This window comes from Stenella coeruleoalba (assembly GCF_951394435.1).
Source record: "Stenella coeruleoalba genome assembly, chromosome: 2".
Lineage (NCBI taxonomy): Eukaryota > Metazoa > Chordata > Mammalia > Artiodactyla > Delphinidae > Stenella > Stenella coeruleoalba.
The window spans coordinates 167,783,408-167,810,258 of NC_137147.1; the positions used below are offsets into that span (position 1 = coordinate 167,783,408).

Consider the following 26,851-nt stretch of genomic DNA (forward strand, 5'->3'; position numbering starts at 1 on the left):
TCATCAGAATATGATATATAGCACTGAAGATTCATCCCAGTGTACTTAAAGGGGCTTCAGAAATGTTAGCCTGAGGCCCTATAAGCTACCTTGCAACCTTTTAGAAGCAGTACAACAAAGAAATGCAGACATTGTGAATTAAAGAGGAGAATTCCCATGAGTGTTAAAGAAATTTCTTTAGCATATGGAAGTGTATAATTCTAAGTACGAAATAGACATTTTCAAGTCTGATTCTAGCTTCCCTGAATGTGTTCCTTTCTCTCTCAGCATTTGTCAAAGGTATTTGAAGTTCATTCAAGCCACTTGGGTTGCATTTTGAAAGTGGCTCATGGAAATTTAAGCAGACAGTACCCATTAACATTAATGGACTTCCTCAGGCAAAATTCCCCCATACTGGGCTCAATATTAACCTCAGTATGAGGTTAGATTTTACCAAATATTTAGAGAATACTCAATTCTTTAAAAGTATCCCAAATGCTATGTCAGTAACAGAAATCCAGTTAACTATGTAAAATTCAAGCAGCACAGCTACTAGATGTGAAGGTTAGATCCATGATTTGTGAAGATTCCCACCAGAATTGATTGATACATTTTTCTGACTGCATTTCTTTTGTTCCAATGGGGTTTATAGGCACAGCGCTTGTTGTCCAGTGGGACCACGTACATCTCCAGGATAATTACAACCTGGGAAGCTTCACATTCCAAGCAACCCTCCTCATGGATGGACGCATCATCTTCGGATATAAGGAAGTAAGTAATGTACTGATAATCTCCTTCCCTATTGACTTAATCTCTCTATCTTTTCCTCCAAGTGTCAAGAAAAGGACATTTTACAGTCATGAACCTCAGATCATTTTCTCACCTGTTGGTTTCTTTTGCTTTATTGAAAAAAATGCAATTTTTAAAATCTACCGAGTAGCACTAATTGTTAATTCTTTGGGTTTTGTTTTATTTTGCATTCTGATATCCTTGGCATTCTGACCCATGAGTTTCATAAAATTATTAAATAATTATATTCTTGTGGTAGTATAATGAAATATCTCTAAGAAAAAATATTTCCAATTTGGAAGGATTTTTATCTAAATCTGATTATTTATATTTATACTATTTATTTGTTTTTGCCTTGTCAACTTCTTTGACATTTTTTGGCTATAATTTCAAAAGTGTTAATAGACATGAAGTCTTGTGTGGCTCAATGACCCAATACTGAAAGTATTCCACGACAGCTGAGTCCACAATCCCTTTGGCCAATGTTTATTGCCACCTGATAGGAAAGATTAATTAGAGATCAAAGTGACAGACAGAATAAAGAAATTTAAACTTAGTTTGTTTCATTTTACCAAATTGACAGGGAATGGAAATTGACTAAATTGTAGCCTTTAATTTACAGAACGTCTAAATTAGAATAATAGCATGTTTGGCTTAAAACTCTATTGACAGTGTAATTAAGGTCTATTAGACAACCTAAACTTTGGGGGAAGAAAATAAAGAATATAAGAATAATATATCAGATGTGATGTTTTAGGCAGTCAGTAGTCACAATGTGAATTGATAATGGGCATTATTAACCCATGGATTAATGGGTATTTATAATACAGACTCAACATCTTATTTTCAATTGAAGGGTTATTTTTCCCTTGGGAAATGAATCCCTGGCTATTAAAAAGATGCTGGCAATTTAAAAAGGACTCGCTTTGGTCGTGTCTTCTGAAATCTATCTTTTCTATAAAGTGAGGGATGGTTGTATTTCAACTCAATAGGCCAACTTTTGGAAATCTCATAACCATGTTAAATGTTTCCACTCTTTTGAAGAATTCTTCCGTGTGGAATTACTCATTTACTTGGGGCAATAGTATGCACAGAATATAATGCAAGATCCGTTTCTGCTTGGTGCTTCCTTATCCAGAGCTATGTTTTGGTATCATAGCCCACCATATCCTTATGTCACACTCCCTGGAAGCTGAGACAGTATTGCTCAAAGGGACTCATTCTAGTTTTCATTGTAATCTAGTGTATTGCTGGGACTGCGGAATGATGTTATGGAATATTATTTTCAACATTTTAACCAACAGTGGTAAAATTTCTGGAAAGAGGCAGAGTCAGTAAGTCTAGAATCTAAAATCTCACTAATTGCAGGCTTTGTCAAAACAGAGGTTTGTGTTCTTACTGTGGTCTCTCTCGCTAGTCTTTATTATCAAAATTGTCATCTTTATTTATACTGTTCTCAATGGGTGTCTCACATTGCAGAGTAACAGTTTATTTTTCCTATTCTTCCTTTGTAGTGAGGTTGGTATTTTTAAAATGTCCTTTTCTTTTCTTTATTTAATCAAAGAGAAATTTTCCATTATGGTTTTCCTGTTTTGTCATGAGAATATTAAGCTGACAGGCAATTTTAACACTTTCTTAATATTTCCAGACTCTCAGTCCTTCTGAATTTAGAGTTCTAAAGAAATCACTACTTTATTATTTGCCTCTCTGTCCTGGTTAAAAAACGGTTACTTATTTCCTATTCTACCTCTTTGCTTCCTGATAACTGTCATGTATTTTATTTTGCTGAGGCAAATTTCTATGTGTAAAATTTGCCACAATAAGGATCCCCATGCATTTGAGGTGAGAGCTAGGTGCTCCTGGCCTTTCTAGAAAAATATTTATAATTTCAATTACATAAATATTATGTAATTGATGTATTATCATTACATAACGTATTATCCTTGACAAAGTGCTTTCACATACATCATAGTTTTCAATTCTTCAACAGTAACTTATATTCTTAATATTCTTAGCCTTGTACAAAGGCACTGGCACATAAAAGGTGTTTAATGAATGTGTGTGGCTTAATTATGGAGTTAGATCATACACAATTTATCTTTATTTTATCTTTATTTATCTTTATTTATTTTATAGCTAAGCAGACAATCAGAAAGGTTAAATGACCTGCTTGAGTTTACAGAGCTAGTTAAGGACAAATCCAGAACAAAAAACCTTAATGTGGTGACCCCAAAATACCTCAACATTTTTTTCTTTCCCAAGGAGATTATGTAAAACAAGTCACAAATCTATTTCTCATTTGTGTTTTTCCAATAAGTATTTGTTAATGTTTGGTGTTTAGTAATCTTTTTATATGACTCCCATATATTACACAATTACAGTCCCATAAAGTCAGGAGAAGTATTCCTAATTAAGCTATAGAGCTAATGAAATTGTAAGACCCTAAGAATATAAGGAGTATAATTTTGTATTCCTATTCAGATTAAATATACCGAAGCAAAGTTATAGGTTGGAAGGTAAGTGCAGTTCTTACTCTAATTAGTTGCTTTTAACTGATTAATGCCAGCTTTGTTTTATTTTATTATATTTTACATGAGTGAGAAGAAAAATTCTGATTCATTCAGAAACTACTAATAATTTTACTCAACATGGAGGAAAATTAGTATTTCATTGAATAAATTTTTGACACAAATTTCACTTTTATTACCCTCAAATGATTTATTCCAGTAGTTAATTATGTTTCTCTTAGTAACTCTTTTTTTTTTTTTTTTTTGGCGGTATACGGGCCTCTCACTGTTGTGGCCTCTCCCGTTGCGGAGCACAGGCTCCGGACGCGCAGGCTCAGTAGCCATGGCTCATGGGCCCAGCCGCTCCTCAGCATGTGAGATCTTCCCAGACCGGGGCACGAACCCGTGTCCCCTGCATCGGCAGGCAGACTCTCAACCACTGCACCACCAGGGAAGCCCCTCTCTTAGTAACTCTTAATGTGCCAACTGCCCATACTAACCACTCAGATGACCTCCAATTCTGTCATGTTCTGTATGTAGTCATGTCTCCAGCAGCATAATTTTTCACAGTGCAGACTGTGATAAATAATGATCAATAAATTAGAAAATACATTTGTACTTATAACAATCTTAATGAGATTGAGATAGGGCAGTTACTACTGCTGTTTGAAATAAGAGTAAATACAGATTTGTTCAAAGAATTTAATGATCCTTCACAAAGTCACAGTGTTCTCCTAACCATACTGGTGAGAGAAGTAGTGGGGACACAGATTCCTTTAAATAATTAAGTTACCTCTCCCAAGATTATAGCTCTTTATTATTCAACCAAAGATTTGAAATTATGTTCTAAGTTATAGGCCCTTATTGCTACACAGCTGTTTATTTTAGTTAATTTCAAAGATACAGTTTACTTAGGATGGAAGTCAAAACACAAAAAACATATTGCTTTTTTCAAAAGTTTCCTCTCAAATTATCAACCATTCACTTTAATGCATTTTTCAGTTTCAGGGTATTCATTTGTTTCTTTTGCATAGATTTAATTACCTAATGAAATTAACCATCTTGTCATCTATATTCTTAAATATATTAATAACAGTTCTTTTAAAGTTTATAGCTAACTCTAATATCTAGATTTCCTATGGGTCTGTTTCTATCATCTCTTTTTTACTTTGTTTCTTTTTCTGTAGATTTTCATTCACTGGTCATGTCTCCTTGCATGTTAGGTAATTTTTGATCAAATGTTGGGCATTGTTTACAAAATAGTAAAGAGATGCTTTGAGGTTGTGGATGATATTTTCTTCTTCAAGGAAGGGTTTACTTTTTTTGTTAGGAGGGAACAGATTACTTACTACTGAGCAGGACTAAGCTCATTCACAGTTGAGCATTGGCCCTTATAAAAACTGGTATATTTCTGGTTAGCCCTAACTCTTAGAATGTAGTCCTTCAGGAATCTCCACATAACCCTGGGTAATTACTATGGACCTTTTGCCTTAGTGGTCCTGAACTCTGTGTTTTCCACAACTCCATGAGACTGCCTGAAGTTCTGTTCAAATTTTCTGTCTCTAAATCTGGCTCATTAATTGTCAAATGCCTTGAAGGGAAAGCAGTGTTGGTTTCACCTCTGTGATTTCCTTTCTTTGGAATCTTGGCTTTTCAGGTCCTTGTTCTTTGACAGCCACCTGATGCCTTCAACAGCTGCTTTTCATATGTTTTTTATCTTTCCTGCTTGGTCTCAGTAGTAGAAATGATGGCCTTATACAAGTTTGTCTGCCATAACCAGAAGCCCCATTCACTTTTAAAAGCAACCTCCAAATTTGTAAAATCTAACATTTATTTAGCTCTTCATATATGCTAGGCAGTGACCGACATGCTTAAAATTTGTCTCATGTTATTCTCACAAAAACTAAGAGGTTGTCACTTTTATCATTTACAGAGAAGGAACCCAAAACACCCAGAGAGGTTAAGTAACTTTCCCAAAATTATGAAACAAAGATTCATCCAAGGGAATATGACTCCAGAGCCCATAGGCCCAACCACTGTACCTTAGTGCCTCCCTACAAGCTTCCTTTTCAAGAAATGGCTGTATTGCTTTATTCCCTTTGATCTCCCTGACAGTCTTTCCTGGTTAGCCATTATTGTAGTGTAACTCAGCCACTTGAGAGCACAGGTAAGAATGGTTTGCCTTTCCACAGCACTTATTTTATTAATTTTTTTAAAAAAGGGAAAGAAGTTGTGCATAAGTAAAAATAATAGTAAAAACATATGTCCTTTCTTAGATAAATGGAATTTGGAAAAATCAAATTCCCGTTTCCTATTCTGTTAATAGAAATAACTAGCTGTCATCCTAGAAACCAGATTCTTTATATTATTTTAAGTTACCATTGAATAGTGATGATTGTTTGCTTTATTACGGTATAGACCTGAAATTCTTGGTGTCTTGATAATGTAACAAGGAAACTACCTGTTCACAAGAAAGATATGATTCCAGACACATTAGAGACTTGAAATCAACTTTCTTATATTTCTTAATGCTGCCTATCCGAGTATACTATCATATATTAGAAGTTGCATTTCCCCTGACTTGTTTCATCTCTCTTCTCCTATTATATTTTGAATTTATTGTTACTTTAGATACAGACTCAGGAAGGATGTGATTCATTTTGTGTCTATTGGAAATTTGATTAATTTTTTTCACCAGTTCATGGGAGGTACAGAGTGGTCATCAGTTTGAGACAATACAATTAAAAAGTCACGTAATCCTTCTACATGGCCACAGGGGAACTCATAGAGAATACATATCTCACCTGAGGGTCAGCCCACTTTATCCATTTTCTTGGTTGAATACCTTACAGTCTCCTTCAGCAGCAAATTTTAGAGGAGGTCTGTATAGAGGAACTTTATTGTTTATTAAGTAAAATTACTTTTTAATTACTTCTACCATTTAAGTATTTAATCCTAATGTTCCTTAGTGTAACATTTACTGTTTCTGTGGAAGAATGCATAGTTAATAAATCACCATTGCCAATTGGTTGGAGGTTTAACTGTCACCCTCAATGCATTTTTAAAATTTATTTGAAGACGATTTCTCTTGTTTAAACTGTAATGACCCTTCATTCATGGTCATCATCCTGAAAGCATTAAAAGATGAACACTTGCTGAGCTTGTAAAATTTATAGAAAAAAATAATTCAAGAGGGTAAGAGAAAGCCAAAAAGAACTGAACAGTGAAACAATTGACATTTAGATATGAAGTGATTTGCCTTTATGGCTATTGCTGTATATGTGAGAATGTTTAACATGTGTTAAAATAATATATATGCATCCAAGAAACTATATATATATATATATATATATATGAAATTTAAATAAAATTTATTTAACAAATGTATAAGATTGAGAAAACCCAGATGACAAGAAATGCTAATTATAAACTCTCAGGAAAGAATCCCATAACTGAGAACATGTCTCTGCAGAGGAAAGCAAAGCAAAATGGCTCTTTAATAAATTAAGTAAATGTCTCAAATTGTGTGTTTTCTAAATTGAGCATTTCCCAGAATGTGCTTTTCCCAATGCCTATTAGCAATGAAAGGCTCTGAGAAGAACAGCCACAAAGGTAAATTAACTTCATTTAACCCAGAGCTGATCAAACTTTTTTGACCTGGGAATGCATTTTTCATGGAACATCTATTACCACCACCCAGGAAGGTGTGGGGAATGTTGAATTAAAAAAACAATTCATGTGGTGCAGCCACTATGGAGAACAATATGGAGGTTCCTCAAAAAACTAAAAATAGGGGCTTCCCTGGTGGCGCAGTGGTTGGGCGTCCGCCTGCCGATGCAGGGGACGTGGGTTCGTGCCCCGGTCCGGGAGGATCTCGTGTGCCGCAGAGCAGCTGGGCCCGTGAGCCGTGGCCATTGAGCCTGCGCGTCCGGAGCCTGTGCTCCTCAATGGGAGAGGCCGCAGCAGTGAGAGGCCCGCGTACCGCAAAGGAAAAAAAAACAAAACTAAAAATAGAGTTGCCATTTGCTCCAGCAATCCCACTCCTGGACATATATCCAAACAAAACTATAATTCAAAAAGATATATGCACCCTTATGTTTATTGCAGCACTATTTACAATAGCCAAGACATGAAAGCAACCTAAATGTCCATCAGCAGATGAATGGATAAAGAAGATGTGGTACATGTATACAATGGACTACTCAGCCATAAAAAAGAATGAAATAATGCCATTTGCAGCAACATGGATGCAACTAGAGATTATCATACTAAGTAAAGTAAGTCAGACAGAGAAAGACAAATACCATATGATATCACTTACATGTGGAATCTAAAATATGACACAAATGAACTTATCAGCAAATCAGAAACAGACTCCCAGACATAGAGAACAGACTTGTGGTTGCCAAGGGGGAGGGTGTGTGGGGGAGGGAAAGATTGGGAGTTTGGGATTAGCAGATCTAAACTATTATGTATAGAATGGATAAACAACAAGATCCTGCTGTGTGGCACAGAGAGCTATATTCAGTATCCTGTGATAGGCTGGGATGGAGGGGAGTGTGAGAAAGAATATATGTGTGTATAACGGAATCACTTTGCTGTACAGCCGGGATCAGCATGGCATTGTGGATCAACTACACTTCAATAAAATAAAAAAAAAAGAAAGAATTCCAAAAAAAATGTAGACACAGATGATTTTATATCTTAGCACTTCCCTGTATTTTAAGTACATAAAGTATAAAGTTGTATCTACATGGCTTTATTTAGGATCTAATTCATTTGCATTTGCACTTTTTTGTTATCTCACATATTAAAACTCCCAACATTTTAATTTTCTTTTATTTCCCGTAGTGTAAGAAAATGACAAATTGAACCCGTTCTCCCTTTATAATGTTCTGAGTGAAAATAAATAAAGTAGCAAGGAAGCAAGGTCAATAATCTAGAAGAAATAACTGTAGAAACAGAAATCTTGTTCTAATGCTGGCCCTGCCCCTAGCGGGTTATGTTGTCCTTGGACAAGGTATTTGATCTTCCTGGGTACGTTTTCTCCTTCCAGGCCCCACTTCCATTTAAGCTTTGTGGTGACGTGGAGAGGTTTGTTCTACATGGTGCTCCTGCCGGTATAGACCATATCCAGTCCCTGCTCTGAGGATTCCAGGATCAAAGAGCTAATTTATCCCTAAGGCAAAAGGCCTCGTACTTTCCCCATGTCTCCCCAAAGCCAGAGTGCAGTTTCCTAATCCCGTTCCTTTTCCCAGCCGTGTTTAGGCAAGTTCCCTTTTGTAGCCATAGTCCCAGATAAAGTCGCCATTATGGTTTTGACTATCTTGAGCCACGTTGCACAGGCTTCCTCAGGGGGCTCCTGCCTCACTATATTCTTTTATATGATGCTCCCACTCTAGTTTGTCAGTTCAGTACTGGGCAGTCCCTATATTAAAAGAGGGAGCTATTTTTACTTACCAACCTCATGCTGTTGTCTCCTTCCAGATTTTCTATGGGGTACGATTGTGGAGATGGGGGTAAGAGGAATGTTAGATCATATCTTTAACGTATGGCTCGCCTTTGCTTTCATGCCATCAAGTAAGTGCATTGCTCGATACCTAGCATATGAAAAGAGTCCAGAATCTAAAGCTAGAAAGGGATTCAAATAATCGTGCGACATGTTAACGATATTCAGGAAAGCAAATGGATGTTTTTATAATGTCAAATTTAACTGAAAGCCCTTCTATTCAAATGTAGTTTTCAGACAAGTAATACTCAGGGCTTTATGCATTGCTTTGAGCATGACTTTTTAAAATTGGACGCCCTACTGAGTAAGGAGAAGCCTGATCAGACGTTTAAGGGAGATAAGGTAGGAACTTAAGGGTTAAGTGAAGGTAAGAATGGTTAAACTTTTAAGCTTTGGGGTTTTTTTACTGTATATATATTAATCTATTAGACATCACATTGCTGATTCGCGAGTTAACAAAAATGAGTTTAGACTAATTCCTCTCCAGTTGCGTCTGATAGGCTTATGATTCATACTTGGGAGCACATACTCTGCAGTCAAACCCTTGCTGAGATGCTGTGCTGCCTATTAGATAGATAGCCGGGCCATAATGGAAACGAATGAATGTTTTGGCAAGGTTTGCGGGGCAGAACAGAGAGAAAAATAAAATTATTCCCTGCGACTCAAGCAGCATGCTGTTATCCCCTTAACTGTTTTAGAGACAGACGTTCATGTTTTCGGTATTGTGTCAGGCCCTTGTGTGCTGGAGAATGATACCACAGCACGGAAAAGAGAACAACTTTTGTATTTGAATCTTCCTCCAAAGGCCAGCATGCTCTGCCCTACCTTTACTAACTCCTAATATCATTTCCTACGTTAATTTTGTCTAGTTATTCCAACTCTTTTCTGTCGCTATACTTCATTTGCTTACTGTATCATTTATAGAAAAAAATTATACTTACTTAAATAACAAACTTATCTGTGTCTTGTGAAATGGAAGGAAAATTAAAACACCTTAAAGAAAAGAGTTTATAAATGCTTATGTAAGCTGAAATGGAAGCATATTTTAACTGGCGTTAATGCTCCTTTTCTATATCTATCCTGTGGAATGAATCTAATTGTAAAACTCCTTCTCAGAAATGTATGATTCATTACAAATCATACAGAGGCCGAGTGAAGATTTAGCTTTGCTTTAATTATAAAAAGGCAAGTATTATAGGCATTTGAAAATAATGAACTACATTTTTTTTTAAAGCTTGTGTAGTTCAGAGTTTGTATTATTTCAGATTGGCTTCCTGACATCCCCAGGAACTAACTTAGGAGACATTTTAAGGATGAGTATAAATTTGTAGATGGGATAAAGGATAGCTTCCATAAGCAGAGTTTTTGTACTTTGGGCCTCATCTTTCGTCCCTGCTTCTCTGACTTGGGTACTTATCCAATACGGAGTCCTCTATAGACTAGGGGACTGTGACACTGTGACAGATCCTTTCTTGCACACTTTTGGCTCTAATTCTAGATAGTTTATTTATATACATACACACAATTGCTTTGTTGATGTTAGTCAAAAAATAGCTCATGTTAAATGTGGTTTTAGCAGTGCTCCTGATTCAGCCTAACAAACGGCCTCTCATTCTAAACTGTCGTGGGAACCTGCAGTCTGGCTCACAGAGAGCTCACACAGCCCAATTACTTGGCTGCAGTAAGTGTGAGTGGATGAACCATCCTTACGCTGAACAACCCCACGCCTTTGAGGTTTTGAGGTAAAAAGATAACAGTCCAAGAAGGCAAAGTGAAAAAGATAGGACAGTATCAGGTGGAGAGAGGCAGACATGTTCTTGAAAGAAATCTAAGAGAAAGCCTGGACTTTGCCTCGTTAATCTTTTACCAAATTAAGCATTTAATTCAATTGGCCATAGTGTTTTGTTTTCTAAACCTGATATGTAATCATTTTATCAAAGGTTTGGGTGGCTTCTAGGAAAATGTAGGGAATCAAAAGCTTCTTGTACATTTTCATGTTAATATTTAATCAGGATAAAATACCAGAGTTTTAGAAATTCTATGCTTTTATTCATGAACTCTATAAAATTTGGAAGAAAAGCATTTGAGGCCAGTGGTATTGCCATCGTCCTTTTCCACTGCTTCCTGCCCTAGTCTCCTCCATCTCTGGATGCTTCAGTACACCATCCTCATAGCCAGCAATGGAAATGAACCCTGAAGGTGTGCAACAGCATGCTGGCTCCGATGAAAAGCTCAACTCCATTTTTCCTGCTGTTAAGACCAAAAGTCTTGGTGACACTGTTGACTCTCTTCTTTTTCTCACTCTCCTTAAATCCATGGCATATTCGTCCAGAATCATCTTCCTGTCGCTCCAGCTCTTATACTTATCACTTATCTACTGTACTCCAAGCCACCCATTTCTCATCTGCAAAATGGTGATACCCTTCTAACTAGTTTCTCTGTCTCTCTTTTCCCCCTCCAGTCCAGATTACACATCAGTTAGTGTGATCTTTTTCAGATGTAAGGGAATGTCCTTCCTCTGTTCAAGACGGTCTAACCCTTCCCCATACAACTTGGAATAAAATCCAGAGTCATTGCCGTGGCTTGCAGGGAATACATGCTCCCTCTGATCTGTCGTCACTGCGTCCCATCCCCTTCAGCACTCTTATTTACTCCCTCTGCTCCAGCGATAACCTTTTATTTCCTAAAAGACAGCAAAAGCAATTCAAACAAGGCCTTTGCATGTACTGGTCTCTCTACAGAGCTGTTCCCCAAATCTCCATATGGCAGGTTCTCCTACTACAAAAAAGTCACATTATCACAGAAATCTTCTGTGCCTCCTTCTCTTAAAGAGGCCCCCATCCCTCGCTGTATCTTCCCCATGTTTCCATTTCCTCCTTGGCACTTACCACCTCCTGGCATACTGTATTTTTTATGTTCACTTGTCTTCATGTCAGTCTCTACTCTCTAGAATGTAAGCTCTATGAGAGCAGGGGCTTTTTTGTTTTCTCCTGTAATTCCAGTGCCTACAATAATACAGAGAAAATGTTCAACTAATATAAATATTATAAATGAATATTATTATAAATAAATATTATTTGAATAATATATTCAAATATATTTATATTGAATAATATATATTCAATATATTCAATAATATATATATTCAATATATATATATTCAGTATATTCAATAATACATATATATATTGAATAATATAAATGAATATTATTATAAATAAATATTATAAATGATAAATATTATGAATGAATTCACCCTTATAATTTTTTTGGATCTTTATTAACAATGTACTTGGTGAAGCTTGGGAAAGTCTAGATCATTAAGGAGAATTAAATCGTTGAATTTGAGGTTTGAAAGAGTCCTTACAGGTCATCTACTGTCTTCCTAGAGGGTTGGCCAATTTACGATAGGATTATTTTCAGTGGACAAAAAACTCTCTACATTGTTAGGTTACCCATTTTGATTTTGCATGGATTTACCTTAAGTTAAATGAATCTAAATCTGGGTAAATTATACACCTTGGTCTTCATTTTTGGAATCCACAGGGAAAAGAATAAACTAGAAAATAAAAAGATACAGAAGAGTGAAAAAAAAGATGCAGAAAATGCATCTTTTTAATGGACCTTTCCAATATTTCAAGTTTAATTGTACCTAAAGAGATATTTATCTGATTCCCAGAAACCTAGGAGGAAGAATGCTACTTCATTTTCTATAGAGACACCCAGAGAAGTTTGTATTGGCTATTAGAGCTTTAGTAGAGAATGCATTGGTTAGTATTGCTGTGTAACAAATCACCCCAAAATGTAGTGGCCTAAACAACTCTATTTCTTATTTCTCACAAGGTATAAGACTGCTGATCTCAGCTGGGCTCACTCATGTGTCAGTTGTTAGCTGGTTGATTGGCTAGGGGCTAGTTGTTCAAGATGACCTCTGCTAGAAAGAAAACATTCCTCCACGTGTCTCTCATAGATCTTCAGCAGGGTATATTCTCATGGCAGTGGCAGAAGTCCCAGAAAGGAGGTGGAAATGTACAAGCACCTTTTCAAGCCTTTCTTCTGCTTCAAGTTTGCTGTTGTCTTCTTTTGCCATATTACTGAGGCAGAGGCAGAATGGCAGAGGTCCACCAAGTGAGACGGCAGAGTATGGATAAAAAGAGGCCATGGACTGAGGCCGTTAGTGCAGTCAATGTACCACAGATCAAATGCACAGGAGGAGAGAGTTTGACTTAGAGATAAAATATAAAGGAAGGGAGTGAAAAGAAGGAAAGAGATGGAGAAAACAAAATAAAAATGAAAGATGGCTAGATAAGGGAAGAGATAAAGAGAGATAGAAGAGATGGGGTAGATAATGTGAAGAGAAGAGAAGCTAGGATGTCTGCAGATCCAAGACATGTGACCTGAAAAACAAGCTCTCATATGATAATGTAATATTCATAACAATATTATAGAATTTTCCGGTTGATAACAATATAAACTCAAGCTCTGCTTTGAGTATGGGAAAGAAGAAGTACAATTAATTACCACAGAATTATCTGGTAAAATATTTCATACCTTGCAGAGGAAAACTGCAGTCATAGATGTTGTAAGAATGAAAGCAAGTAACAAATCCAGTAGCAAAGCTTTCATACTTACTCCTAAGCAGGCATCTATTAATGATGCTGTTTAAAAATTATGAGCTTGTCTTATTAGGATATACAAAAATAACTTGAATTGGAAATTTTTTCTGTGGCTTTCTATCCCTTTGCCTTTTCTTCTTTCACTGTAAGTCTGTCTTAAATATAAATTGCACTTATATTAGCATTCTTCAACGTGGAGTATAAACTGGGTAATAATATAATGTACCCTAAGAAATCCCTAAGAAAAGGGATTACATACATTGATACTGAGTATGGCTTAGCAATTACCATAAATAAATTATATCAGAGTTTCATTTAGTAAATGAACTTTTAGGGACAAAGATCTTGGTTTGATTTTGTTTGTTTCTGTTGTCCAAATATCAGAATACTTCTTAATGGTGGTTAAGAACTGGACACACTGATATAAAACCGGCATACTACAACATTGTTCAAGAGAGGACTGATTAGTACATAAAAGGAAAATATCTTCCATTTACTATTTTGAGATAATTCCACAAATTTCAGAAACATTAAAATTTCCTCTTAGTTTCAACAAAATAACACTTTTTACAACTTCATGATGTCAGGGGCAAAAATAAGAAGTACAGTCCTTATTACATCTTCTCTCCAAGTTATTTTCCTTCTTTTTTTTAAATTTACTTATTTTATTTATTTATTTTTGACTGCATTGGGTCTTTGTTGCTGCACCCAGGCTTTCTCTAGTTGCGGAGAGTGGGGACTACTCTTTGTTGCGGTGCACGGGCTTCTCGTTGCGGTGGCTTCTCTTGTTGCGGAGCATGGGCTGTAGGCACGCAGGCTTCAGTAGTTGTGGCGCGTGGGCTCAGTAGTTGTGGCTTGCAGGCTCTAGAGTGCAGGCTCAGTAGTTGTGGCACATGGGCTTAGTTGCTCTGCAACATGTGGGGTCTTCCTGGGCCAGGGATCGAACCTGTGTCCCCTGCATTGGCAGGCAGATTCTTAACCACTGCAACACCAGGGAAGTCCCCTATTTTCCTTCTTTTTTATTGCCATGCTGTTTATTATGGCTTATACAACCATGTCTGATCTAATATGATCTTTAATGAATTACCCACAGATGGCCCACAATCTGCTTATTCTACTTAAAAGACTTGTTCGTGCATTTATCCTTCCATATTGTTTCTTGTCCCTTTATGTATTGAAGATGTTTTCATCCCCATTTTCATTTCTATAAAACTGGTAGTAAAGATAGTAATCATATCTCCAATGATTCTTTTCTAAATCTAGAAAAAACGGCTCCAAGAGTTTGTCTCATTTATAACTGTTGTATCATGTTTAATATAGTCTCAGTGTGTCCTAATTTTTTAAAACTGTACACATTATAAATGTCTATAATATGCAGATTTGGGCTCTATTGAGGTTTAAATTTAGGAACTATGACCTTGAACTGACCCATAATAATTCATAAGTTTTCCATATGAGTTTTAACCAGAATAGTGAAGTTCATCCGTTAAGAAGCAATTGCCAAATATCGCTATATATTAATCAACGATGATATTGTTACATATATATTTATATATATTTAGGAATGCACGTATTATCTTTCTCTAGGTTTTATATCTATAAGGCCACTTGTAAACAAGGATTTTTTAAAACTATGAAAATGAATATATAATAGAGTCTTTGGGGAAAACAAATGGTACAAAAAGAATCTCTATCTCTGTAATGATAGTCCGCACTACGTGCATTCATGGTGTGCCTGTATGTGTGAGAAATTTTCAGTGTTCAGCATCAGTTAGATTCTCTGAGAATCTGTTACTTTCATCATCAAGTAGCCCTGTCTGTAGGACCAGGAACTCTCTTGTCACTTTAACCCATCGAATAGCACTAAACATGTTATTTTTAGATATTGTATGTTTTTCTTCTCTAATGTTTCCTGCTCTCTCTCTTCCTTCATCTCCATAATCAAATTTTATCCATTAAAAAAGATGGTCGCATTCCCCACACCTACCCCAAATGAAATTCAAATCTAACTCACAGCAATCTGCTTTTTCTTTTCCAGATTCCTGTCTTGGTCACACAGATAAGTTCGACCAATCACCCAGTGAAAGTGGGGCTGTCAGATGCATTTGTCGTTGTCCACAGGATCCAACAAATTCCCAGTATGTAGAAGAAGGGTAATGGCAGAGTCTGAGCCTGCTGTGGGGTAAATTTAAAGGAGATTGATCTAGGGCAGATGTGACTCTTTGAACAATCGAATCACTTAGCTAATTGCTGCTTGTTTATATTGTTTGGCTTGTAAGTCTTTTTGGCATTTGCTATCTCTCTGTTAGTGTTGAACTAATAATTTAGGTGAAGTGAAGTTAAATAGCCAAGCTAAGAGAATTTGGATTCTTTGGAATAGTTAGCTTGGTTGTGCAGATATATTTCTTTTATTAATAGGAAGAGGAACATAAAAGAGTGACAGATCATTTGATTGATAGGTGTATGATTGTTTATTTCATTTAAATAAATTTATCAGCAAAAGATCAGCCTTGTACCGTTTCATGTTTAACATGTTTGTATAAAACTGTTTGAGAGCCTAAAGGAAGATTTTCAAAAAGTATAAACTGAGGTTAAAAAAAATCTTGATGGAGCCATACCTACCACACAATATATTTTATTCTCTTTGTTTAAATCATTTTTGCCTATATCTAATCTAGTTTCCATTTGTAGAAGAAAAACATATATGTTACTTTGGGCATTTGTTCATCGTATTAGAAATCCAAATGGTAACTGCTGTTTGTAGTAGTTCTGATCATGTAAATAGCCCTCTTTTGAAAGCTTCTGTTTTTTAAAACCTCCTTCTAGTTCAAGAACAGCCCTGAGGGTTGCTTGGGTATGTTAGTACCAAAGGTGACTGTTTGTGTCCCAGATGTACTTATGTAAAGCAAGAGGTTATGATACATCTCAAGATTAGATCATTCCTTTCCCTTTTGCTCAAAGTTCTTGAGCAAAATTCTTTATTTCATTATAGTGGTAGACTTAATTTATCACATGCATATGCTGTTTGGTCTTGACTTGAACTAATTCTGTTTATGTCACCTCAAATACAGAAAGTAAATGATGTGGAAATCAGACGTTTCAGAGCAGAGGATTGGCTGGAAACATTATAGGGGTTATCTTACAATTACGGTTTAGAATGACATTCATATGTGGCAGTTCTGCTTGGTGAAGACCGTGAATCTTCCATGGCTGTTTCTCCTTATTAGCTGAGAATTTGCGGGAGGTAATATTCCAGCCACCTGTTAAATCAAGGCAGATTTTCCAGAAACAAACCTGTACTGTGAACAAAGCAGAGATATATCCTTATGTGTAGGCAACATAAAGACATCCTGACAGAACTCTTAGCCAAGAAGCTGAACCCTGGGAGAGGCCAAGTTGACTTCTGTGTGAGGAGGAATGTTCTCACATTCTTCCTTTCAGAGGAGTTAGTCAAGCATGACCTGAGTCAATTACTGCACAAGTAAAAGAATCGCTAGTTTTAGTTTATTTGTGGCTTCTTTCATCCCAGAAAGAATTTTATTTGCAGCTTCCTCAGAAGGCATCTTGGCCCACATTGAAGTGCTGATATATTATTGTTTAGAGAAAAAGACCCACCAACGTACAAAATAATTTTTTTACAAATGTATTGTAATATTCAAGTGTTGTGTCAGAACCGAGACATGATAAAATTGTACTCAGACTTCAGAGTCCCAAAATGCAATTTTGCACCCCTTGTTATATTGTAACAGGGTGACCATTATGTTTAGAGGGGAAAATGTCCTTCTCAAATATAAATTTCATTGAATAAATTGGCAAAATTAATATGAATTTTGAGAACAGATTATGTCTAAAGTTTGGGAGTCAGCATTAATCTAAAGAAAGTACTCAAGCTTTGAGTTCAGGGAGAAGCTTCTCTCAGGCAGGCTATGTGCTGGAGTGACATTTACATTTCCTGTTGACCTCCCTGTCACCTTGAGAAAATTTGCCAGGAAGGAACGGAAGTCCTGAGTTTCTAATCTACTCATCCCTGCCATTAGATGAGACTGTATTTCAGCAAGAACACTGGAATTGATGTGTTCTACTTAAAAATCTTTGGGGGAACAGAAAAATTTTAATCTCCTTAAAAATCTGTTCCCACATTTATCAGGTGTAACAGTATCTGTTACAGGAGGTTCTGTATAATAGGAAAGATGGTTGCATGGCTGCATTGTATTCTCAGCGGGAAAAAAAAAAGCATACTTGTTTTCTTCAGACATTAGGCTAACCCAAGAATATCGTAATACAAGTTATACAAGTATCATTTTTTCCTGAGAAATCAGATGATTCCTAGAGATCAGTATGTTACTTACTTGCACAATTAGAATTTAGATAAATATTTAAGTCCTTTTCAAGATTCTGTTCCCCTGTTTAATAACCTTCATTATTAGGAGTCATCCTCATAGGGAATTTAAATCTTTCATCTCTGTTACCCCTTTTTCGTCTCCTGAGTGAATTTAGGGAAAAACTGATCATTATCCTAAGTAATGGGCGGCTTGCTTTCTTCTGTATTCCAAGGTGCATTATTACACGGGACCTTGTTCTCATAAGATCAATTTTCTGTTCTTTAAATCATTTTGGTTACATGGGTTATAGAACCTAGATCCTTTGCTTCATCTAGCCATGACAACATGGGAAAGTGAGCCACACGTTGAGAGTAATTTTTCCCAGTGGGACCACAATAGTATACCATTCTTATCAGATTTGGTGAAGGTTTGGTAGAGCATTCAAAAAGCTTTAAGGCAAATTGAATTTGTTTATTACGAAGATTCCTCCCCGCCATCATAACATCAACAACAAAAAAATTGTTTTTCAGTTTTTAAAGGCTTCCAAATGTTTTCCATGTAACTTTCAGGCATAGTTTATTAAAATAACCTTTACCTTTCAAAAAAGATTAGGTGATCTGATAGTTTAAAATATCAAAGGGAATTTAGGCATTGTTAGTAAATCAGTAAATAGTTCTGAAGTTACAAGGGGATTCCTTTGCTCCTTCAAAAAAATGAAAAATGTCTATGGTGAAATTAACCCTTATATAAGAAAAAGAAAAACTAGTTAAAAGTCCAGAATGTATAAGGGAAATTGTAATGTGAATACTGGTCATGAGACCTTGAACATATTATTTAATTTCTATAACTTTCTTTATATGCAAAATAACCATCTTAGTACCTAAGATACAATATGTGTATAGCATGTGGTACCTGGCACAAAGTAACACTGTATTTATATTTACTTGTATTGCTTATCCATCGGCATCTACATTGTTACTTTAAAAAGACAGTGATGCTGACTGAGGTGTCCACACCCAGGCCCAGTGCCCATGAGAGTGAGGCCACAGGGGATTTCCACTCAAGGACACCTTGACACTCTCTGAAACTCATTCTTTCTGACGATGACAGCATTTGTTTCTTAACATATTGTTGTGTGTGTCTGTCTATGTGTATGTATATCTCTGCATCACCTTCTGTTTTTCATAAACTCTTTTGTAGAACTTTAGAAACAGAAAAAAAAAAGTATAGAGATCATCCAATTCAATCTCCACAGGTACAGATGTGAAAAACAGGTCTACGTACAACGACCTTGTTTATTCATTACAGAAATACGAGTGGAAAAATTATTATAAGCATAGTCCATATTAATTCAGAGGAATTGGTAAAATAATAGAAAACTCAAAGAAGGAAATTAAATTGCCTGTAAACCTACTACAGAGAGAAAACAATCAATGTTTTCATATCTCTGCATCCAATCTTTTGTTTATAGTGTATACACACACAAACACACACACAGGGTAAGAAAATTGACATTATCCTATACATATTTTTGCCACCTGTTTTTCTTATAATATATACAACACGTTTTTCTTACACTGCTAAATACCTGTGTAAACGTGGTCGTTAATAGCTGCAACAAATTCCTTTGTTTCATAATTTGTGTAATCTGTTTTCAGCACTGGTTTGTCATGCTTTTCATATTAATTGTCAGTAAAACAGCAGTGCTAAACATCCTTGCTTTTGAATTTTTACTCATATCTAATCCATAAAAAATGAATATGTAACCATGGAATGTTAATGAATTTTTATGTATTTTGACAGATTGGTTTCTGTAAGGGTTGTACCAATCTACTCCCCCACCAGCATCGTATCAGATATCCCATTTCCCCAAATGCTCTCAGACACTACTATCATTTTTTAAACTTCGCAAATTTGATAAGCAGAACGTGATGTTTCATTGTCGCTCTAATATTCTTTTGATTACCAGAAAGTTCTCACATTGTCATATATTCATAGGTCATGTGGAATTGCCATAATTTCTGGTTAAGTAGCTCTGCTAAGTAATTCTTTCTCAACCTCTGCTCGTGACCCTCCATATTTTTTTCTGCAGTGTGCAGAGGCCTTCCTGGGTAAACTTACAGTGCTCTCTAGTACTGTTCTACTTGTTTGTTTCTCTCTCCTCCCGTTTAACGTTTTGAATTTTGATCTTAATCTCCACAGTGCTGACCTTCCTCATCATCCCTCACCTTTTTCTCCACCCTCTGAGCTTAATGAGCATATCATTTCCAGCCAGAAACCCAGAAAATCCGTTCATGCCTCCATGGTCCGTTTATTTGGAAACTGAAGTCTATGTCATTTCAGTAATGTGAAAGTTACTTTAACACACACACGCAGAATTCTTGTACTAGAAACTAATCTGGAAAGCAGCTGACCTAACTTGAAATGGTTCTACTACAAGTTATGATAATGGCAATTTCTGAATCCCTTAGAATACTCCACTTTTTTCTTCTCACCAGCATGCATCATCTGGTTCTTTCTTAACACCAATCCCTTTCTCATCAGCATCTTCTGTTTTAAATTTATTGACATTGTGTACGCTACAGTGTGCCTTTGCTTTTTGGTTATTATTATTCACAGCTCAATAAGAAACATTAGCATTTTCAAAAATAAAACTGACAACTAATTTGGAGAGAAAACATATTTTAAAAATACTTAGAGATTTAGGGAACTCTTTGAGGAACATTGGATATAGTTTGCCATACACGGTCTCTTTATGAGCTTACAGACCAGTCAGCAGTTTCTCAAAGAACTTGATCAAAATTATGTTCACAGACTGAAAAGAAAAAAATAACTTTAAGAAACAGAGATGCACTTTTATTACGCAAAATGTCTTAAGCGTTAATTCTCAAAAAAATAGTAGTATAGACCAGTACTGTCCAATAGAACTTTCTGTGCTGATGAAATGTTTTAAATCTGAATTGTCCAATACGGACTTACTAGCTACATGTGACTACTATGCACTTAAAATGTGGCTAGTGAAACTGGGGTATTGAATTTTTAATTGGATTCAATTAATTTTAAGAGTTATGTATGACTAATGGTCACCATACTGAACAGGGTGACAGTGGACCATATGCACATGTTTAAATAGAACATTAAATTTCAAGTATAATATTTACATTAACCTACTTTTTACTTCTTCTTTGCCTTCTGAAAGTCCTTAGAATTTTCGATATTATTCAGTGATACATTTTCAAATTTAAGCATTTCACTTTAATTGATTTTGCCCGTAAAAAAAAATTGTAATTTTGGATTCAGTGGTAGGACACATCCATTAGAATTACTTAGCAACTAAAATAAAAGAACATGTTGACAAACTATGGAAGAAACAAATAGTCTTGGAAAAACATGACTTTTTTTTTCTTAACAATTTATACACCCCAATTAAAGCTCTTTCAGAAGAACTGAGCCTCACCTGTTATTTTCAAAGTTATCAGGGTCTTTTCATTCATTTAAGGACGGATCGCTCTACAAATCCTTCAGGAAATTGTGTCATCTTACCTTGTGTTCCTCAAAATGGAAAACACTTCAAACTTATTCATTTTACAGAAGATAAAATTGCTTCTCTTTACCACACAGCTTCATTAGGTGCTTCTGTTGTCAAGTACACACTAGCTCACTCGAGGCTGAACAAAAGGAAGAAGAAATAGAAATCATGACATTTTCCCCATAAAGTATCCTCTCACAAAACTCTTCCAAGATAGATAGCATTATGCAAAGTGATATTTTATTGCTTTAATACATACATTTCTAACATACCCTATTTGCTTGATCTTGATTTTTCAAAAGAAGCAAAAATTTAAGAATTTTCTGGATATTATAAATCACTGATTAATTTTGACATATTTGAGAATTTCTTTTAGAATTTCTATGAACACAAAAGAATAATGAGAGGAAAATATGAGAGGTTCAGATTAGCACCTCATGGTCACCTAAATTTTGTGTTGCCTTTTCCAATGCTGAATTATATTATTTTTTAATAGAACTACAGGGAGAATTTTTTTTTTTTTTTTTTTTGCCACACTACACGGCACGCAGGATCTTAGTTACCTGACCAGGGATCGAACCTGTGCCCCCTGCAGTGGAAGTGCAGAGTCTTAACAACTGGACCGCCAGGGAAGTCCCAAGAATTCTTAAATGTTTCAGGCAAAAGCATCTTCTATTTGTAGATGCTTTATTTCACAACTCCAACTAGCTAATTCTGGTAATGCATTGCATTTTCGTGTGGGAAGCTTATAACTTCTATAATAGTGCACTTTTTCTCTCAAGAGTCTCTTTTTTCCTCAGTCTTTATGCCGGGAATGAACTTGTAGTTGTGCAATACATGCTATTTACATTAAAGAGTACTCAGTAAATGGTGCTGTGTGCTGGGCTCAGTGGGAACTAGTAAAGAAAATAAGAAATAATCATTTGGGACCAGTCATTAAGCATTGACAACACATAAATAAGGAGATGTTAGCTAATCATTTACTTGACAATCCAGACAAAATATTAAAATATTTATATAAAGAATCAGACAATTGAGGAAATTACTCATACATTCTCTGTGTGAATGTTAATTTTCAAGACAGACAAGTAAACTGGATCATGGCTAATCATGCCACAGGGTACTCATTAAACTGTTTTCATTTGAGCTAAAGTGGATATTGATTGGAGAGGATTCCTGGTGTTTCCGTACAATCACTCTGTCCCTCCTGCTGATATTGTTTAAAATGTCTAAAACCATGCAATTCAATAGTTACACTTTGAATCATATCACCTTAAGATTTTGATTACTGAATTTTATTCTCTATGTGTTAGCTGCTCAGAGATTTATTTCATTTCATTTTTTAAAAAATTTTAAAAGCCCCTAATGGTTATTATAGTTGATCTTGGTTTTGTTAAGATGTAATAAAACAGTTGAAGCTGTATCACCACAGCTAAGGTACTGAATGTTTGGTTCACCATTATTTTGGCTAACTTTCTAAAGAAGACACAGGGGCTAAATACATTTCTGGAATCAAATGAAAGCTTCTAGTATTGGCAGGAGCTACCAGTAAATACATTCCTAATTACTTGTTTTTGACAGGGAGATGTATGATACACAACAGAAATGACCATTTGGAAGCTGTCATTAATTGGCAGGTCATCAAACAAAACACGTTCTCATTAATTTTGGTTTTATTAAATTCATCTCCTCCCAATAGTTGGAGTTATCTGAGCAGGTGATAGGACTAGCATGGCAAAAATGTCACTGCTTCCCTTTACCCCATTTGCATGATCAATAATTAAACTCCCAGAGGCTTCACAGTCATGTCCATAGTTTGAACTTTTCAAAGTGTAGTATGAAGTTAAAAGAAAACTGGTATTTTAAGCACCTACTAATATGATACTGTGCAAACTTTAGTATGAAGAAGACTGAGAAACCCCCATCACAGTGATCTCCTGGCAAGTCTATATTATTTATTTATTTCCAAAACCTAAATTGTTTAGCAAAATGCATAGGAAAGCACGTGTCCTCTTTAGACAAAGGCAGAAACTGAGTAATCGTTTCAAATGCCTTAAAAGTTAAAAAAAGAAAAAGGAAAAAGAAAAGACATTATTCATGTACCTCAAGAAACCTTACTAAATATCATGAAATTTCTCTGATGTTGGATAAAGTTTGCACTTTGAAAATTATATATGCATCTTTCGCTTATACCAAAAAGATGTGAATTGGATTAACATTTTTAATCAGTGTTTCCCAATCTGAGAAACCTGAAGATATATTCAGTGAAGCATTCCTAGCGTTCTAGAAGCATTCCTTGCCTCCAAAGAGTTCATTTTGGACCCCTCCCCCTCTTCCTCTTCTGCAGTAGAAGTTCATTGTGAATAATCAGAAATGGGTGAAAGAATATGAGTGGAGAGAAACAGATATGTGTAGGTTGTGAGTAAATGTTTGACTTTCCTCCTGGATGTGTATGTATCTACATTTCCTGAACACTGTTACTAAAAGAGTTTGCTGTCTTCTGGGCACCACACTCCTGTTTTATGTCCTAGAGGAGATCATTGTTGGTCTATTTCCTTTAATCAAAATTTAACCTTCCCTAATATAAGAGGGGAAACAAATTCCTAGAAGCCTGGTTTCAGGGCCTAGATCTATAGAAATTAGATCAGTACATGCAGCATATAACCAGTATGATCTATGGTTGCCATATTGATGTTAGACAAGAATTATATCTGACATTTATTGAACTTACAATGTGAAAGGGATTCTTCTAAGCAACTTTCATTTACAATCTCATTTTAATTCTCAAAACAGATCTGTGATAGAGGTACTATTATCTCTATTTTATAGGCGAGGACAGCGAAGCACAGAAAGGCTAACAAAAGAGCCAAAGTTCATGCAGATACCAAGTAGCAAGACTGGGACTTGAACCAGACTTTTTAAATGCATGCATTATGAACCACTATGGCGTATGACTTCCCCAAGTTGGATACTACGATATTTTAAAAATAATTTATAGCTTCCCAAATAATTCCTGGTAGATATAATAGTATTCAGGAAATGCATTCCTGTCGTTATAAGCATTCCAAGAGCTAAGTAAAATACCGATAGTATCAATTTTCCATTTCCATTTACCTAACTCAAGCAAGCTAATATAGTATAAGGCTCAGGTCTTTTTTCAAAAGTAGATTTTAAGTATATATCATCAACATCTTTTTTTGTCATAAAATACATTTGCTTGTATTTATCTGATTTTCACTTATTAAATTTCTTGTCAAAGTCTCTAACCTATTCCTCAGGAACACCACTGGATTTGCTGATGAATTATTATAAATTCCTGCATGCAATATAAGTGCTAATTATTAACCTTCCTTGGATATGACACTGTACATTTAATAGCAATACTGATTTTTTAATAATTTAATTTCTGTCTTCAAGTTTATTAAAGAAACTTATTCTAAACCTTTAAAGCAATCAGACTCTTATTCTAGCTAAACCAGCTTTACTTAGACTGAAAAATTTTTAGTTGCTACCCATTCCTAAAGGACTCACTTTAGTTTTAGCTTCAGAGAAGTGGGGTCATCTTACCTTCTTGATTTCATATGTCAAAATCTTTCAAAATTTATAAATCTATGAAGAAAATGTCTTAAGTGTACTCTGAATGACAGTGAGTTTGAGCCCTGCTAATGAAGTGAGAAATTTGAGACCCTAATCAACATCTTTAGCTTCCTTGATGAAAATGCTGCTGGGTACAAGAGTTTCAGATTTTGATAATCAACCTTTTTATAGGGTTTGATTATTTTAAATTTTTATTTTAAAACCCCATCAGGTGAAACGCTTATAATTCTACATTCATTATTAAAATGCAGTTGTTTCATAAGTGAAGAAATGTTGAAAGTGGATTTTTTTTCTACTCTCCATGCTGTTTTTTGTTTTTACAGATGTTCGAAGAAGAACAATTTATGAATACCACCGAGTAGAACTACAAATGTCAAAAATCACCAATATTTCAGCTGTGGAGATGACCCCATTGCCTAGTAAGTTAACATGTAAACATAGCTAGGTGGGAAAAATGATTTGCAATTTGTATGATCTGATCTTTTTACGCATGGGTCTTTTGATCCTGCGTGTATATGGGGATGCGCGGGTGATGTTAATTTTGGCAGAGCAGTCTTTTTTTTCTCTCTCTCCCTCCATGCTGCCAATTAGTGTTGATGCATCCATTCTCTTCTGTTTCCTAGCATGTCTCCAGTTTAATGGTTGTGGCCCCTGTGTATCCTCTCAGATTGGCTTCAACTGCAGTTGGTGTAGTAAACTTCAAAGGTAAAAGACAGTAATGCAAAATATTTTTAAACTTTATGAAGACTTGTTCTACTCTTCCATTGAATTTTGGATGTGTCGGGTGTGTTGAGTGGATATACATGAACAGATGTGCATGTGTTAAACAAAACACCAAAATGCAAAAAATGCTCAGACATGGGAATTGTAGTATTTTCCTTTGATTGCTCAAAGTGACCATGAACCTTTGTAGTCCGTAAGATAATTATCTGACATATATTTATAATTGCTGTGGGGCTTAAGATAGATGATGATTGTGATTGATGAATCTATAAATTGCCGCTGTTGGTCCGTATTCTTCAGGAATCATGGTATGACATATCTTCACAATAACAAGGATGGTTTATGCATAATCACATTAACATTCTTAGCAAATTCCTATAAATATCTCAAAGGTTACTAACCAAGATTAGAGGTGGAGTCTGAGGCTGAGGAATACAGTGACACTAACAGGACTCTATATAAATAGAACGTGCGGTTTGGGCCTGGGTTGTAAATAACTGACTTTGAAACTTAAGCTGAATCACTTGGTTGTGTCAAAGAGGTTTGCTGATTTTCATGAATGGCAAAGAGGATTTTTCAGTCCGTAGAGTTTTTCGGAGACTGAATGCTCATTTGTTGGAAATGCAGAGTGAAGACGTTTAAATGTGTTTTATTTACTCAACCATTTTGTGTAGTAGTTATGTCCCGAGCGCTGGGAAAGCAGCAGTGATTAATATAGATGTGGTCCCTGCCCACCATGGAGCTTCCAGCCTGTCCGGGAATAACTCCCCTCTCACCTGCAGAGTCTATGAAAAATCTGCTTCTTCCTCCAGGAGAACTGAGTCTTCAAGTTTGTGCACGTTCCAGCAGAGCTTTCTGTTGTATGAGAAGCCGGTGTCTTATCATCTTGCTGCAGCCTTTGCTCTAAAGATAGGGACATGTTCAGGACTACTTTAAAAGTTATTGAAGTATAAAGAATAGAATGCCAATTCCTTGATAACAAGCTATGGGAAACATGTGTGACTTGCTAACTTTGGGACAACCACTACAGTATTTCAGATAGAGCAATATTATTTACTATAACCGCTGTTTTATTTTCAATTTAACATGTTCCAATAATTTCCTTTGTGCAACGAATTTCAAATAATGGAAAAGCAAGCAGGCGATCACCATTCTTAAAAGTAGATTTTTAACTTGGCTATATCTCCAGAGTGGGAAGAACTGCTATAAAATTAAGGATTTGTAGTCATTTATATTCAAATACTGCTGACATGCTACAAATTACAAGCATATCAGAAGTT

The 26,851-nt window shown here is 35.6% G+C and overlaps 1 protein-coding gene across 3 annotated transcripts in view; it reads left to right on the forward strand.

Moving 5' to 3' along the window:
* PLXDC2 (plexin domain containing 2) overlaps positions 1-26,851 on the forward strand; it is a 417,308-nt gene that overhangs the window by 286,970 nt on the left and 103,487 nt on the right. For all 3 annotated transcript variants that reach the window (XM_079915193.1, XM_079915195.1, XM_079915194.1), the window contains 4 exons: positions 632-750; positions 15,439-15,538; positions 25,172-25,267; positions 25,472-25,553. In XM_079915193.1, the coding sequence (XP_079771319.1) occupies positions 632-750; positions 15,439-15,538; positions 25,172-25,267; positions 25,472-25,553 (397 nt within the window). The remainder of the gene's footprint in view (positions 1-631; positions 751-15,438; positions 15,539-25,171; positions 25,268-25,471; positions 25,554-26,851) is intronic.